Below are 13,908 nucleotides of genomic sequence, written 5' to 3'. Positions count from 1 at the left end.
CCCAGTCAATACCCACTCGCTTTGTTAATCTAAGTGCTCTCCTTACCCATCTGTTCGTGCTTAGCATTCCCCTTAGCCTGCCTTCATCACAGTTCTACCAAGCATGGAGGGTAAGACAAACTCCTTGAAAAAAACGTCAGCTGTTCTAGCCAGTAAGAGGATTGGATTGTGGTGGTGTGTTTTTTTTTAATTCCATATTTGTGCACAGAAACGACTAATTATTTTGACTGAAAATTGAGGGGAAAGGCAGCAGGGTGGGAGTAGCAGTACAAGGCAGATGCCTCAGTATACGATTTCAGCTCAAAATCCAATTTGGCCAAGATACAAGAAACTGAAAGCAGTTTAGGTCTTGTCTGTAAGGAAAAGAAATCTGATAGAGTGCTTTCTTTTTCTAGAGTTCTGTTGCATAGGTACGCTTGCATAATTTATACTTGCTTTTATATAAATTGGCAGCCTATTGTTAGAATTTGCCTAGGAAAGGGGTTATGCCTCTATCATAACTATTCTCCCATTAAATTCCCTAATGTGGGTAGCAGCCTTTTGATAACCTCCTGCTGACTGGAAGGGTTACAGAGGGACAGATGGGCACTGCTAGTCATTCTCCTCTAAGTTACTGTTTTGACATTTCTCTTTATTTTACGGGTTTAAAGAAAGAAGGGTCAATGTGAAACAGTGCAAAGAAGCTTATATGATGGAAGAGGATAAGCTTATGTTTATTTTCACACATTCGGTTATTTAAATACCAGATTCAGGTTATTCTTCTTCAATATAGGGTTGTTTTTTTTTTTTTTTCCCTCAGAAGAACTAGAATCAGCTTTTTTGTAAGATTCTTTCTAAAGACCTTTTTTTTTGTCTTGTCTAAGAATAGGTTTGTCTGGCCTTGTGAATCTTTCTATTTTAAGGAAGAAAATGAGCATATTAAACTATCCATTCCGGTTTGTCTCCAGTTTAGTGGGTTTTTGGTAAAGCATATCCCTGCCAGTTTTAAGTAGTATGACTGTATAAAAACAAACAAAAAATGTGTTGATAAGTTTTTTTTACCATTCTATTTTTTTATTTCTTTCTTTTTTTCATCTTGTTGTCCTGATGAGATAAATATAAGTAGTATAACTCCTATTCTGACAAACTGTATTTGACCATATGTAGTGTAATTTTACTGTGTCAGAGATAGCTGAAATCTGAGAATAGTTCCAGGCTGTGGGGCCTTGTAACACTTACTTTTGCTCTTATTGCCTTTAGGCTTTCATTATAGCTTTAAGTAACTTGCGTATTATCTTTGGTGCAGATTGTTTCTATAGTTTGAAAGCATTGCTTGTGTTTGATGTAATGTGAAATCAGAAAACCATAGTGCCTTCTTCAGAAAACTAAATTCTTGCTAATGTAGTTATGTGTGGGAAGGGATGCTGGCATACTTGATCGTGATAGACTGGTGAATATAATTTGTTAAATGGAATTCATCCTTAATTTAGTAATGCCACTTTGCTAGGAGGTGATATGCTTTGTATGTGAAGATAAACCTAAGTCCTGATAATCTGAGGTCTGTGCAGATGCTCTTCCATTCAAAGATGTTTTTTTTTCTTGCACAAATATTCCTGTAAGTGATTAGATTGTGTTTACGTCACTAGCTTCTGCAGTTTTCATTTGATACAATGAACTTTCCATTTTTAAAGATGTTCTAAATAACATACTGCTGCTCTACGGAGGATTTACGAATTACTATTTTCTAGCACAGAGATGCCCCAGTTTTATTTTGTAGCGTAAGTGATCCCTGAATATTCTTTACTTTTGGGATACACGCTTAAGTAGTACTATGCAAGCTTAAAATTTGTATAGTCTAATTGCTTCTTCTGTCACTCAAATAATATGGTCTGGAATGTATAGCTGATAAGAAGGTGTAAACGGCATAATGAGCAGGAGATATGTAGGCAGTCAGAACACAAAAGCCTATTCAAGATACCGTTGGTATAATTTGATGTGGAAAATAGAAAACCAGCAGATGTAACACCACTCCCTCTGCAAAGGTCCATAGCATGCAGTAAATACTGTCCTGCTAGTGATTAAAGACTGTGTGCGTGTGCTTAATGTATGGATACCCTAATTGATAAGAATGTATGCCGCACGCATAATAGACCGTAATGACAAACAGGAGATTGATGATAAATGTTATGCATTTTCTTTGTTAAACTGCTTTAATGTAGAAGACTGAACTACAAATCAACTCAGATCAAGCACGGTTTGTCAACTCTGATGGAGTCTTAGGAGAAGTAGAATTTAGAAAGAGGCTTGAGAAGAGCCACTTGGGCTCTCAGTTTTGTATCTCTACTCTGATCCACCACGAGGAGGTTCTTGGTACACTGCTCTGTCCTAACATGTAAATGGTGGCCAGCGGTTCAGAGTGCTTCTGGAGAGGCTCTGAAAGAAAGGGAGAATGTTTATAGGTTCAGAAATATGGCAGATTTTTCTACATACTTGTGTGAAAATCATAGTTATTTTAACAGTTACGTTCAGTACATTGTAATAGTGGTGTAGAAAAACACTAGGTCACTTGAAGCAGCATTTCAAAATTAGGGGGCTAGACTGGGATAAGATACAGAATAATAGAGTGGACGTTGTTCATAATTTAGCTAGTTTGACACAGTCTTAAACTCAAATCATACCATCTTACTGTCATCGGTATGGATTTGTTTTGTTTTGTTTTCCTTCCCAGAAAATGTTCTTTGTTTCAATATTAAAGAGATGTGTGCAAAAGCGATGCTGCTTCTGAGGTATTACAATTTGAAACAGGCAATGTAAAATCTGACACAGTTTTTGTTTAAAGAATAAAATGCAATGCTTTAAAAAAACCCAATATATATCAAGGACTCCCCAGTTGTGTTGACAGAAGTATGATTAAAGACTTGTGACTGAACTAGCAAATTGTGCTATCTTCCTTTCAGGCAGAGGCAGGCATGGTCCCGCAGATCTAGAACAGAATGAAAATAAACCAGGAGGGGGTGACTGTGTGTGTGTGTCACACTTGTTCTTGTAAATGGTAACTAAACCAATAACAGATTTGGGGATTTACTGCGGTATGGGACTTAAGAACACTACTGCTAGCAGATGTCCACAGCTGTAGTATCTGCACAGAGGAAAATGTTGATCTTTATGGCCACGCATATTATCATTGTGCACAAATAGAAATAGATTATTAGTTGCGACACAGAAGAATAGGAAGAGAACAGATAATTTCTCATCATATAAAAATGATTCATTATAATCTAGATGAGATGAATGAAGTATTTTATTTTCTAGGGTTGAATTGATGTGGAAGGCTGTGATTATTGTCCGTTGCCGTAAAATATGCGATAGCAAATAAGTATTAGAGACTTTCCTGCTGCAAGGGTCTCTCTTTTTTTTTCTACCACACAGGTGTGAAATTGTGTGTTTTTTTAAAGTTAATATATCCACTGTAAGTACCAGATATATAAAGCACCACTACACAATTACCGTAGAGGCTGTGGTGCTTTGCTCCTTTCAGGTCCTCTATGCAGATACGCCCCATATGTTCCTATACTGAACTCTTCTTTAATGCTGCTTTTCTAGCTTAAGGCTATGTTGAATGTACTTTGTCTCTCTAGCTGTGTATGTGTTTCTTAGTTCTTGGGATTCCTTTAAATAATTGACTTGTACTTGGTTCCCAGATACCCAGAGCTGGCTTAACCCAGTTAAGAAATGGGTTATTCTACATATTTAGGAAGGAGCTGTCTTCACGTGTTTGTATCCATCTCTGTGTAAATTTGTTTCCCCTGTTGCAGGAGGTTTTTTGTACACACAAGTCAGTATTTACTAGCCTATTTGCTAAATAGGCTTCTGGTTAACTTAATAATCTGACTGCAGTGTTTATCGGGGAAGTCCACATAAAGCTGTGTAACCCTTCAGTCTGACTGTGAAGAAGTGCCGCACTGATTAATGTATGACCATTCCCTATAAGGTTTCAGTATCACCACTTCTGTCTCAGTGCTTACCCATCTCTCCAGATGGGAGACGAATTCAGAGTCTCTTACTTTAAAGCTTTGTCTCCATCTGCGTTACATTCTACATTAATCTGTAATTTCTCACTCCTTCGTTTTTAGTGGACTTCACACGCACCAGACCATGTTGTTTCTTGGCTAATTCTTTAGAGTCTTTATTGCAATATTTGCTTTTTTAAAGGTTGATTTCATTCCCTGAAGAAAGCTTTAATCCTTGAAGCATGTTTAGTTTCCCTTGCTTACCTTGCTTCAACTCATACTTTCTAGAGAGTGGTGTCCAAAACATAAGATCAGGCTGCCAGTGAACTTCTCAACCATGGAATGTGTGTTTGTTCTAGATGAAAAAAAATCATTCTAATTAGTTTTGAAATATACAGAGATAGTTTATTATCAAGACATTTTTGCCAAATGAACTTCTAAGTTGACGAACATAGAACTCAGTAAGTTCTTGGTATTTTTTTTTTTTATTTTTCTAGTTTTTAAGCAGTAATCAAGGTGCAGTCATTTCAGTGTATCCTGATTAAAGGTTTGTTTTGGGGTTTGGTGGGTTTCTTTGGTCAATTTAGTTTTTGCAAAGCAGGTAACAAAAAGTCCTGACTAGGTAAAATCTTTTTTTTTTTTTTTCCACCTTGGTTTCTCCTAATGTGATATTTATATTCTTTCAGCTGTTTCAGAAATCTTGTTCTCCCAAAAGGCCAGAAGGCACAGCAGAGGTGGTTTCTCCCCCGCAGGGAGTAAAATAGGGTGGTTTTGGAGGAGAGGAAATTAGGGGAAGACGAAGTATACCAATCAGTGGAAAGCCTACCATTGCTAGTTCAGCCATTCCTGAAACAACTTACACAAATGCCCATTTCTTATGGACTGGTAAAGTAATTAAAATTTTTGAGATTAGGATTTCTTATGTTTGACTTACAGTTCTATAGTGTCTTATGCTTTTCCTGTATTTTAAGTTTTACCAACACTACCGAGCAATGGCATTTTTGTTGTGGTATGATGTTTTTTTTTTTTGCAAGAATTTGTCAAAATCTGTCTTTACTTTTCGTAGTTACGTAAAGTTACACTTAAAGGGATCAATAGGAAAGATAACTTTACAGGTTTAAGTAACTGAGAATATACCAGAGTATTAAAAACAGAAGAAATTTGATATAGTGGGGGGAGAAAACAGCCTGAAGTCAGTTCATATTGGAGCTCTTCATGGAGTCCATCTCTGCGTTCTGGGTATGTTCCTGGTTACAGCTAGGTAGCTGCTGTGCCTTTTTGCTTATTCTTTTCAGTCATTTACCTCTTGGGTTTTCAAATATTTTTCCTTGCCTTCTTGTTTTTCCGTTCTTTATTTGTCTTTTATTTTGACAGCTCCCTGCTGTTTGTTAAATTCAGAAATTCCACTGAATAATTGAAATCTCATTTGATTTAGTTAGCCATGTAATAGAATTTGTGATACTTCATTTAACATCATTGTAGAAATATCTTTTATTATTGAATTTCACTATAACTAGATGTAATTAAACTGTTCTGTTCTTACCTAGATGAATTTATATTTTGAATTGGTAACATGATAGGGAATTCATTTTCAACTCTTACCAATATGATATTATTAGTAAGTTCAAAGTAAACAAGACAATTTCCCAAGGCTTTTTACATTTATAATCCAAATATAATAATGGTGTAGAAAGACAAATGTGGAGAAACCTGTCAGCTTGTGGTTTGCACCATGAAGTTTCTCAATTTCCAGTATGAAAATAAGATTGCTCTGATGAATTCAATAGAAGATGAAGAAAGATTCAGTAATGTCTATTCCACAGGGATCTCTGATGCCTCCATAATACCGGGTGTTCTTAGGTTAAATGTGATTCCTGGTGTGATTCTTCATTAATGGCTGTTGGGTGTTGGCACTGGTGCCTATACTCCGGAGACAGCTGGAAGCATAGGGTGGCTTTTTATTCTGTACATTTATTTCTGTGTTTCGATGTCAAAATTGGTTCACTTCCACTGTAAACAAGGTATTTTTGTTTGTTTTCCTTGTGAGAAGAATAGGTTTGGTGTGAACTCTGGAAAGCATGTCACTTAATTAAGGGTAGATCAGGGATTTAGAGCTAATGTAGATTTTAAGTTTAACTTGGTGAAATTTGAATAGCAGAATAATTATTTTTCACTATGTATCTAATTATAAAATATATTTAATAAAGTATTTCATAATTCATTGTAATCTATATTTTTTTTACTACTTGCTTTCTTGTGTCTCTTGAAGTATCTTCCGAGGTTTGAATACCATGACTCCTTTGTGAATTCATTTTCTTGCATATCGTGAGTGTACTATACTGAGTCACTTAATCCAAGAAAGATATTTTACATTTGAAACCTGAATTAGCGTTTCACATTCTTAATTACTTTATAACATACTGTTTTTTATGTAGGACACTTGTAAAACTGGTAATTGCTTCTTAGGAAAGCCGTTACACTTTACTATATACTGTTGCATTTTTCTTAATTTTTAATGAAATAACTTACATGTTTTATTGATGTCCTTTGTCCTTTTCTCAACAGTTTTCAAAATCTTGCTAATGTGATGGCATAAACTAGTAAAAAGCATTTGGATTACCTCACGGATGTCAGCAATGGTGTTTGATATTGTTAGAGTGGTGCAGTGGGAGTCTGCTGTATGAAACATCAGAAGCTTATATTTCTTCTAGTTTTGCAATGGTAAGATTTTACGTTTTGTACTAAGTAAATAACAGATTATTCTGTAAGGTTTCTTTCTTTAGCAAATAACAGCAGCAAATCAGTTAAGATTTTTGTCTTGTATATTATTTCTAGTTTGTCGAGTTTAACAGTAGTTTCTTGCCAAAGTGTACATTGGAATTTGTTTTATTTTATCAATATCTGTTTCAAATGTCAGTTACTGATCCTTATGTATGCTAGGCTTAATCACAAAACCTAGGTGAAATGGAGTGTCTAAATGACCTTGTTTTTTGTGTTTGGGTTCCTTCTCAAATGAGAATGCTCTCTAGAAAGTACTGAGCTTGTACATTAAAGGGGAGAATATACAGGCAAGTTGACGCATGCAGAAAATAGTTACAAACAACTATTGTGGACAACATATCGTTAGTTTCTTTACCTCTTCAGCTCAACTACTGATGTTTTCCCCATTTGCTATCTTGCTATTTATATTTGCTCCTAAGACAGAGTTCATCAGAGAACTTGCACTTTGTCCTGAATTGTTACTCTTAATTGAACAAAATGGAAGTTAATATGATAGCAGTTGTTTACACCTGTATCTCCCGGAATACAAACAACACTCCTCTACAGACATAGATACTCATGTAAGACAGCAGGAGGGTTTTAGCAGTACAAATATAACTCAGTTTGGGGAGCTTTTGAAAATTCCATTTCATAATTGTTTTTTTTCTTTGTTACATGGTTATATAGCACATCCTTGTCAGTGTTCTGTAAAGGAGAAGTACTTAAAAAGAAAAAAAAAAAAAAGGGAAAGGAAAAGACATGTGCAGTGTGGTTCAGCTAGTCCACTGTTTTCCAGCAGCACTGCTGGCATGTTGCTTTTCAGGAAGTGTGTGGCTGAGGAAAATGCTGCTGTTCAAGTGCCTGCCTTTTAGTATTATCCTAGCAGTTCAACAGCGAGAGTGGCTAGGGCTAGCCATTACTCTACAGCAGGAAAGTAGGAGTGTTTTTTCTTGCTTTGTCCTGAGTTTTGGAATGTAGGGAAGATTCCAGAACATCTAGGATGCAAGTGCAAGAATTCTAAGGTATAAACATCACACTTCTGACTTACAGGCCTTCCACTCCAACTGCTACAGCATGTCTTGGATGAAGGCCTTCCAAAACCTGGCTCTGCCTCCACTGAGGGGAACAGACAGGAGAAAGAGCTCTTTCCAGCATAGTAACATACAGTGTGCTAGGGGTTTGTTGTGAAGTTCCTGGTAGCACAATTACCAAATGATTTAGATTGTAAGCTCTGAGGGCTGCATTGGACTCCACAGCGGTGATTTTGACAGCGTTGCTTTTTGGTGACTTGTTAGATACCTTTGGGGAATTCTTTAATGTTGCTGTACACAGCAGAATACTATTTTGTCTAAAGATTCATAGCAACAGTTCCACATACTACACAGTACCAACTTAACAAAAATCTGCTATGTTGTGTTGAATTTCCTTAGTGTGCATTATTTACTTGAACAGGTAAAACAGGTTTAAAAAAAACAAAAACAAACAGAAGAAACAACTCCCAAACAAATTGTCCTCCTATCTTTGGTATCCTAATGGCTTTTTTTCTGCCTTTCCTCTCCTTTTTGATTGGCCTGCATTATGAAGCTCAGAGTTGCCATGTTTTATACAACGTACAAAGAACCTGCCCTATAGTTGAAAAATGACCATAAAATGCTATGCTCAAATATTTTTACCTGAAAAAGGAATTGCAGCAATGACTTTGTAGAGAGGTGTGATGCTGAATTTAAATTTATATTGTTGCTCTGTGTGGTTGATTGAGATTTAGCAAGTTCTATTCAGTCCTAGCCAAATTAGAACTGTTCATAACTGGTATTAATTAATGTTTTATTTTGGGGTTTTGCTTTGGAATTTATTTAGGAAAAGAAAGATACTTGTGAATTAAGAGAAACATTTTCAGTTAATCTACTATATTTATGTTTTAAAGTATGTATTAGAAATTCAAAAGTCTCCTGTCTTATTCACATTTATTGCTTTGACTGGGTTAGAGTTTTACCTGTTCAGTACTTTGGAAGTCTCTGTTTCCAGGTTTATGCTTGAGATTTTCAAACAGCACTTTTTTAAGTGGGACCAAAGGAACTACTGTCCATCGTACCTGATTGATTGTTGATTTGGAACTAAACTACTGAGCATTTACAGTATATAGCTGAGACTATAGTCAGGGTACTGTATGAGGTATAGTTTATGCTGTCAGAATTAATTGGTAATGAAAATCTGTCCTCTTCAGATCAGCAAAACTTCCTCTTCCCACCAACCTTCAGTTTGTCGTCTTGCTAGCTGAAAAGCTAGAGAGAATTGTATAGCCATTGCTCATTCAAATGCTGCTAAAGCCAGAAGCTCCTTGAGAGTAACGTTTCTGTATTCCATAATTGACTTCTGTTAATTTATGACTTTAAGTATAAAAACAGTTTGCTCGTTTTTTAGTTGTTGTTTGTGGTTTACTACCAGTAATATATTAGGGTCAGACTGATTTTGTATTCAGTGATTTTCAGAGTTCACAAGCTTTATATTAACAAAGCTAAATGCTAGAGTTGTTTTTTCATATTATAGTTAAGAAGAAACACTTTGTATTAATTGTATATATAGCTATACCAAACAATACTTTTAGCGTACATTTCTTTTGCTATGAAAGACTGCTTGCACTAAGAACACCTAAGCAGACAGCATTACTAGTTGTAATTACTATTACAATTACTACTAATTGTGTCAAACTTTAATTGCTTAAGAGGTGTACTGGACTTGTCCCATTCTCTCTTTTCTGCTCTAGGACCAACTGACACTTAATAGAATTCTGAGAATCTGTGCTCTTATTTTTGTTCTCTTCTTGCTGAATATAAAAAAAAAAACCTCATAAAACAATTTTCTTCAATTTGTCATTTTCTGCCTTTCGAAATAGCATGTAAAAGGTTTGATTCCATATTTAAAATTTTAAGCTTTCACATCATATGTTAGTGGAACAGGTTCCTGAAATCTGGAATTCAGCTAGATGGAAAAGGGGATGGTATACCATTATGTACAAACGTGAATCTATTCATTATCATGCATATTATGACAGATTCGTGGTGATGTGGAGTTTGACATGTTGAATTTTTAGAGATGAAATGAATAAAAAAGGTATAAGACTGAAATGATTTTTATGAAAAATGTTTTTTTCAGGTTGGGCAGATCGAGTGCTCCTATGTTTCAGCCAGAAGTCTCAAATACACTCTCAAACTAGATGTTTTAAACTTAGCATTGAGTCTGAATTTACTTAAATCCCATGTAGGTGATGATTCATCCAAGCAGCTACGTGAAAAGTTTAAAAATTGAGAAGGCTTGGGAGGACAGCGTTCTAGTACTTCAGAGGAGATTGAGGCACTAGAGCCTGGCTTTTTGTTCATGTAAATAGTGCAAGAATGAGAGATGGTGATCAAAAGTTGAAAGAGGGGAGATCCCACCTAGATATAACAAAACTGTTTTTCCCTATGAGGACAGTTAAGCACTGGAACAGGTTGCCCTGAGAGGCTGTACTTGGAAGTTCTCAAGGCCCAACTGGATGTAGTCGTATGTAACCTCATTTAAATTTTATTTGAGCATGAGGTTAGACCTGAGTGATTTGTGTTTTAAACAAGTTGAAATAGACGACCTTAGAGGTCTTTTCCAAGCTAAACTTATTTAATGTCCTGATTTATTGGCATAGAAAGGAGTCATATTAACATATTGAATATACATGTTCAGTTTTACATTAGATAAATGTGGTAATATATTCCTCAAAATCGCTATGTCTGTAGGTGGTTCTGTATTTTTTTTAATTCTTGTTTATTTTTTTGAAGGTTTCCCAATGAGTGGATCATGATGAACATACTTTAGGGACTTGCCATAGTATGGCTGCTTCTCGATCTACTCGTGTTACAAGATCAACAGTGGGTTTAAATGGTTTGGATGAAAACTTTTGTGGTCGAACATTAAGAAACCGTAGTATTGCTCATCCAGAGGAAGTTTCACCCCATCCTCAAGTACGATCGAGGTCACCAAAGAAGAGGCCAGAGTCTGTGCAAACTCAGAAGGGAAGTAACGGTGGAAGAACTACTGATTTGAAACAACAGAGTGCTCGGGAATCATGGGTGAGCCCTAGAAAGAGAGGGCTTTCTACTTCAGAAAAAGATAATGTTGATAAACAAACTGTGGAAAATTGTGAGAAAAGACAAGGAGAACCTGTATCACCAGTATTGAAAAGAATTAAGCGCTGTCTACGTTCAGAGGCACCCAACAGTTCAGAAGAAGACTTGCCTACTAAAACAGAGAAGGAATCATTGGAACGTAAAAGTTTAGTGTCGGACAATGATGCACTCTCTCCTGGGACTAAGCGAGCTTGTCGATGTCTTATATTGGATGATTGTGACAAAAGGGAAGTTAAAAAGGTGAATGTGTGTGCAGAAGGATTTAATAATTCTGCAGTAGTTGAAGAAATCGCTGGCTACCAGACTGTCAATGGAGTTGGCGAGAGAGACTCAAATTCTTTAAACTGTGATGACTGTCAGTTTGATGGGAACGCTAAGCAAAACAATGCTGGCTCCTGTACACCCAAGGATAAAACAGTAGCAGAAAATGGAAACTCATTTGCCCATTCTTCATTGTTGCTCAATAGCAGCAAGGAGGACAGTGTTGTAGACCATTATGTGCCTTGCACAAACTCTCAAGAACAGGTAAAGTTAGAGGACCATAAAATAATAAATGACTGCTTGCCTGAGGAGCATGCTAATCAGGCTGATGAGCCAGCTACGGGGTCCTTTTCTGAAATCCAGTCATCTTTGTTGAGGGATTCTGAGGAGGAAGTAGATGTAGTAGGAGATAGCAGTGCCTCTAAGGAACAGTGTGCTGAAAACACCAATAGCAACCCGAATACTCATCATGACAGTACATCAATCTCAGGTGAACCTGAACCACATTCTTCAGTGCTGGACTGTGTTTCAGCTCAAATGACATCTATTACAGAACTTCAAGAACACAGATATACATTGAGAACTTCACCACGAAGGGCTGCCCCTGCCAGAAGTAGCCCTACTAAAAATAACTCTCCTTGTAGAGAAAACGGACAGGTTGAGGAAAATAATCTTAGTCCCACTGAAAAGAATGTACCTGTAGGTATTAATAATATCAATGGATCTCCCAAAAACTCTGAGGAAATTAAACAGAATGAAAAAGAGAGGAATTGTAATACAGACCATGGGAGTGATGGACTAAGAAAGCCACTTTCTGAGGCTAGGCTTGTTGCTGGATATGTACCATCTGCCAAAGAGAGTGCCAACAACCACGCTGCAGAGGACGATGAGGAAGAGCCTGATGTGTATTACTTTGAATCAGATCATGTGGCATTGAAACACAACAAAGAGTATGTGTAACTATGGTAACCATGAATTCTGCTTTTGTTTCTTACAAAAATACGTAAATTAATAAGTATTTAAAGTACTGTCACAAAAACTTAAATGCTTTATAATTTTCATGGTCTTCAATCTTCATTTTTCTACCTTGTTTCTACCCCAAACAAAATTAAACTCTCTATTTAATATGCAGTATGGTACAGCAATGTGGTTTATACATTTCTAGTGATATGAGTTCTTTGGCCAGAAATTGTTTTTGGAAGCACATCTGTTATCTCTTTTCTCTAGAAAGCTAGCTGGAAGCAAAACAAAGAATCTACGACCCCCTAATTAGAAACAGTTCAGTTACCTATCAGCGTATCTAATAGACACAGCACAGACAGCTTATGAAGCTGACATTCTGTTGTATATAGAATTTAAGGTTAGATACCTTGTTTTCATGCTCATGGGAAAGACTTTCCGTTATCATATTAAGGAAGGTAAATTTTCTAAACACATCAATTTGAGAAATTTCTCCAGAATAAGTTATGTTACACTGTTGTTTATATTCATTTAAAAGTAAATATATATACATTCTGATTATTAGTAGAAAAGAGTACTGATATGGTTTTATATTTATCATCTAAATGTCTGTAAGTAGAGAATTGCAGTAATTGTAAATACATGATAACTGTGACAGTGATCTTTAAAACAAAAGGGTGCTTTTCTCAGTGAAGAAAGTTTACGTGGAGAAAATTTGTCTTCAAATAATAGATTGTGGCAGTTTTTATTGTGCAGTCTGTTACACTTTTGACTTGTGCGTTTTGCCGTTTAGTAGATGCTCTGCATTTTGTTGTGAGTACTGAAGGGCCAAATTCAGATCATCTTCAGTTTGCTTCATGTGGAGAGCTAAAGCCATTGCTAGTAGTTTCTGTAATAATCACAGCACAATCATTACGAATAAGGGGCACAAAGCAGAGATGATTGTTTAATCCAGCAGAAGTTTGCCTGCTTTTGGGGGGGGAGTATTAGAGTTGCATTATTTTCATGATCAAATTTTGCTCAATATTGGATATGAATGCATTATTTTAATCAGAGAAAATTATGGATTAGAGCATGGTTGACACAAACTAGTATTTTAAAATAATGATGAACTATCTATAGCTTCAGCCATCAGTCCAAAGTATATGGACACTTGTCCTGCTAGATAGAATTGTAAATGGAAAAATTGTAAATGGGAAAAATGGACTGTTGTCTTTTGAAATTTTTTAATCTGTATATGGGATGACTTTACTAGTTCCGTTACTACAAAGATATAATAGTATTGTATCCACTTACTTGGTATTCATTAGGAAGAGTGATGAAGATTAGATCAGATTTTTAGATGTAGTTTCCATTTTAACATCTTCCAAATTAAATATGTCCAAAATGCACAGTTCTTTAAATCAAAATCTGAACTTTAAGGTAAATGTGGGGGGAAAAAAGTGTTTTGTTTTTCCCCTAACAATTAAACAAAGATCCAAAGTGTTCTTGAAAAAATTCAGGAATAGGCCCTAGTGTTAGCTTTTGAATATATACTGTTGCTCTGAAAATGTGACTAGTTGTTGTTCACACTGGCAGGCTGTTTGTTAGAGCTTTTGAAATTGGATCTTTGTACAGATCACCTGCAACTAGGACTTGGTAGCTTTCTATTAACTTGCTGTCTGAACGCAGAATTCTGAAAAAAGTGCTATGTTTTTTATCCTATCTTATATTTTACTGATATTTGGTGGTAAAACAAAGTCAAAACTAGAATTCTCTCCTAGATCAAGAAAGTCATCCCT

The 13,908-nt window shown here is 36.0% G+C and overlaps 1 protein-coding gene across 6 annotated transcripts in view; it reads left to right on the top strand.

Moving 5' to 3' along the window:
* The window catches only part of ZZZ3 (zinc finger ZZ-type containing 3), a 60,337-nt gene that overhangs the window by 19,451 nt on the left and 26,978 nt on the right, over window positions 1-13,908 (top strand). For 5 of the 6 annotated variants that reach the window (XR_013954096.1, XM_080601465.1, XM_080601462.1 and 2 more), the window contains exons 2-3: window positions 6,555-6,710; window positions 10,559-12,117. Coding sequence is in view for 5 of the 6 variants with exons in the window: in XM_080601465.1 (XP_080457591.1) it covers window positions 10,610-12,117 (1,508 nt within the window). In the remaining variant the exon portion in view is untranslated. Of the gene's footprint in view, window positions 1-4,917; window positions 5,229-6,554; window positions 6,711-10,558; window positions 12,118-13,908 lie in introns of those variants that run through there. The other variant, XM_080601464.1, reaches the window with a different exon arrangement.

Source organism: Anser brachyrhynchus (assembly GCF_964034855.1).
Source record: "Anser brachyrhynchus genome assembly, chromosome: 8".
Classification (NCBI taxonomy): Eukaryota; Metazoa; Chordata; class Aves; order Anseriformes; family Anatidae; genus Anser; species Anser brachyrhynchus.
This window is presented reverse-complemented; position numbering and strand designations above follow the sequence as displayed.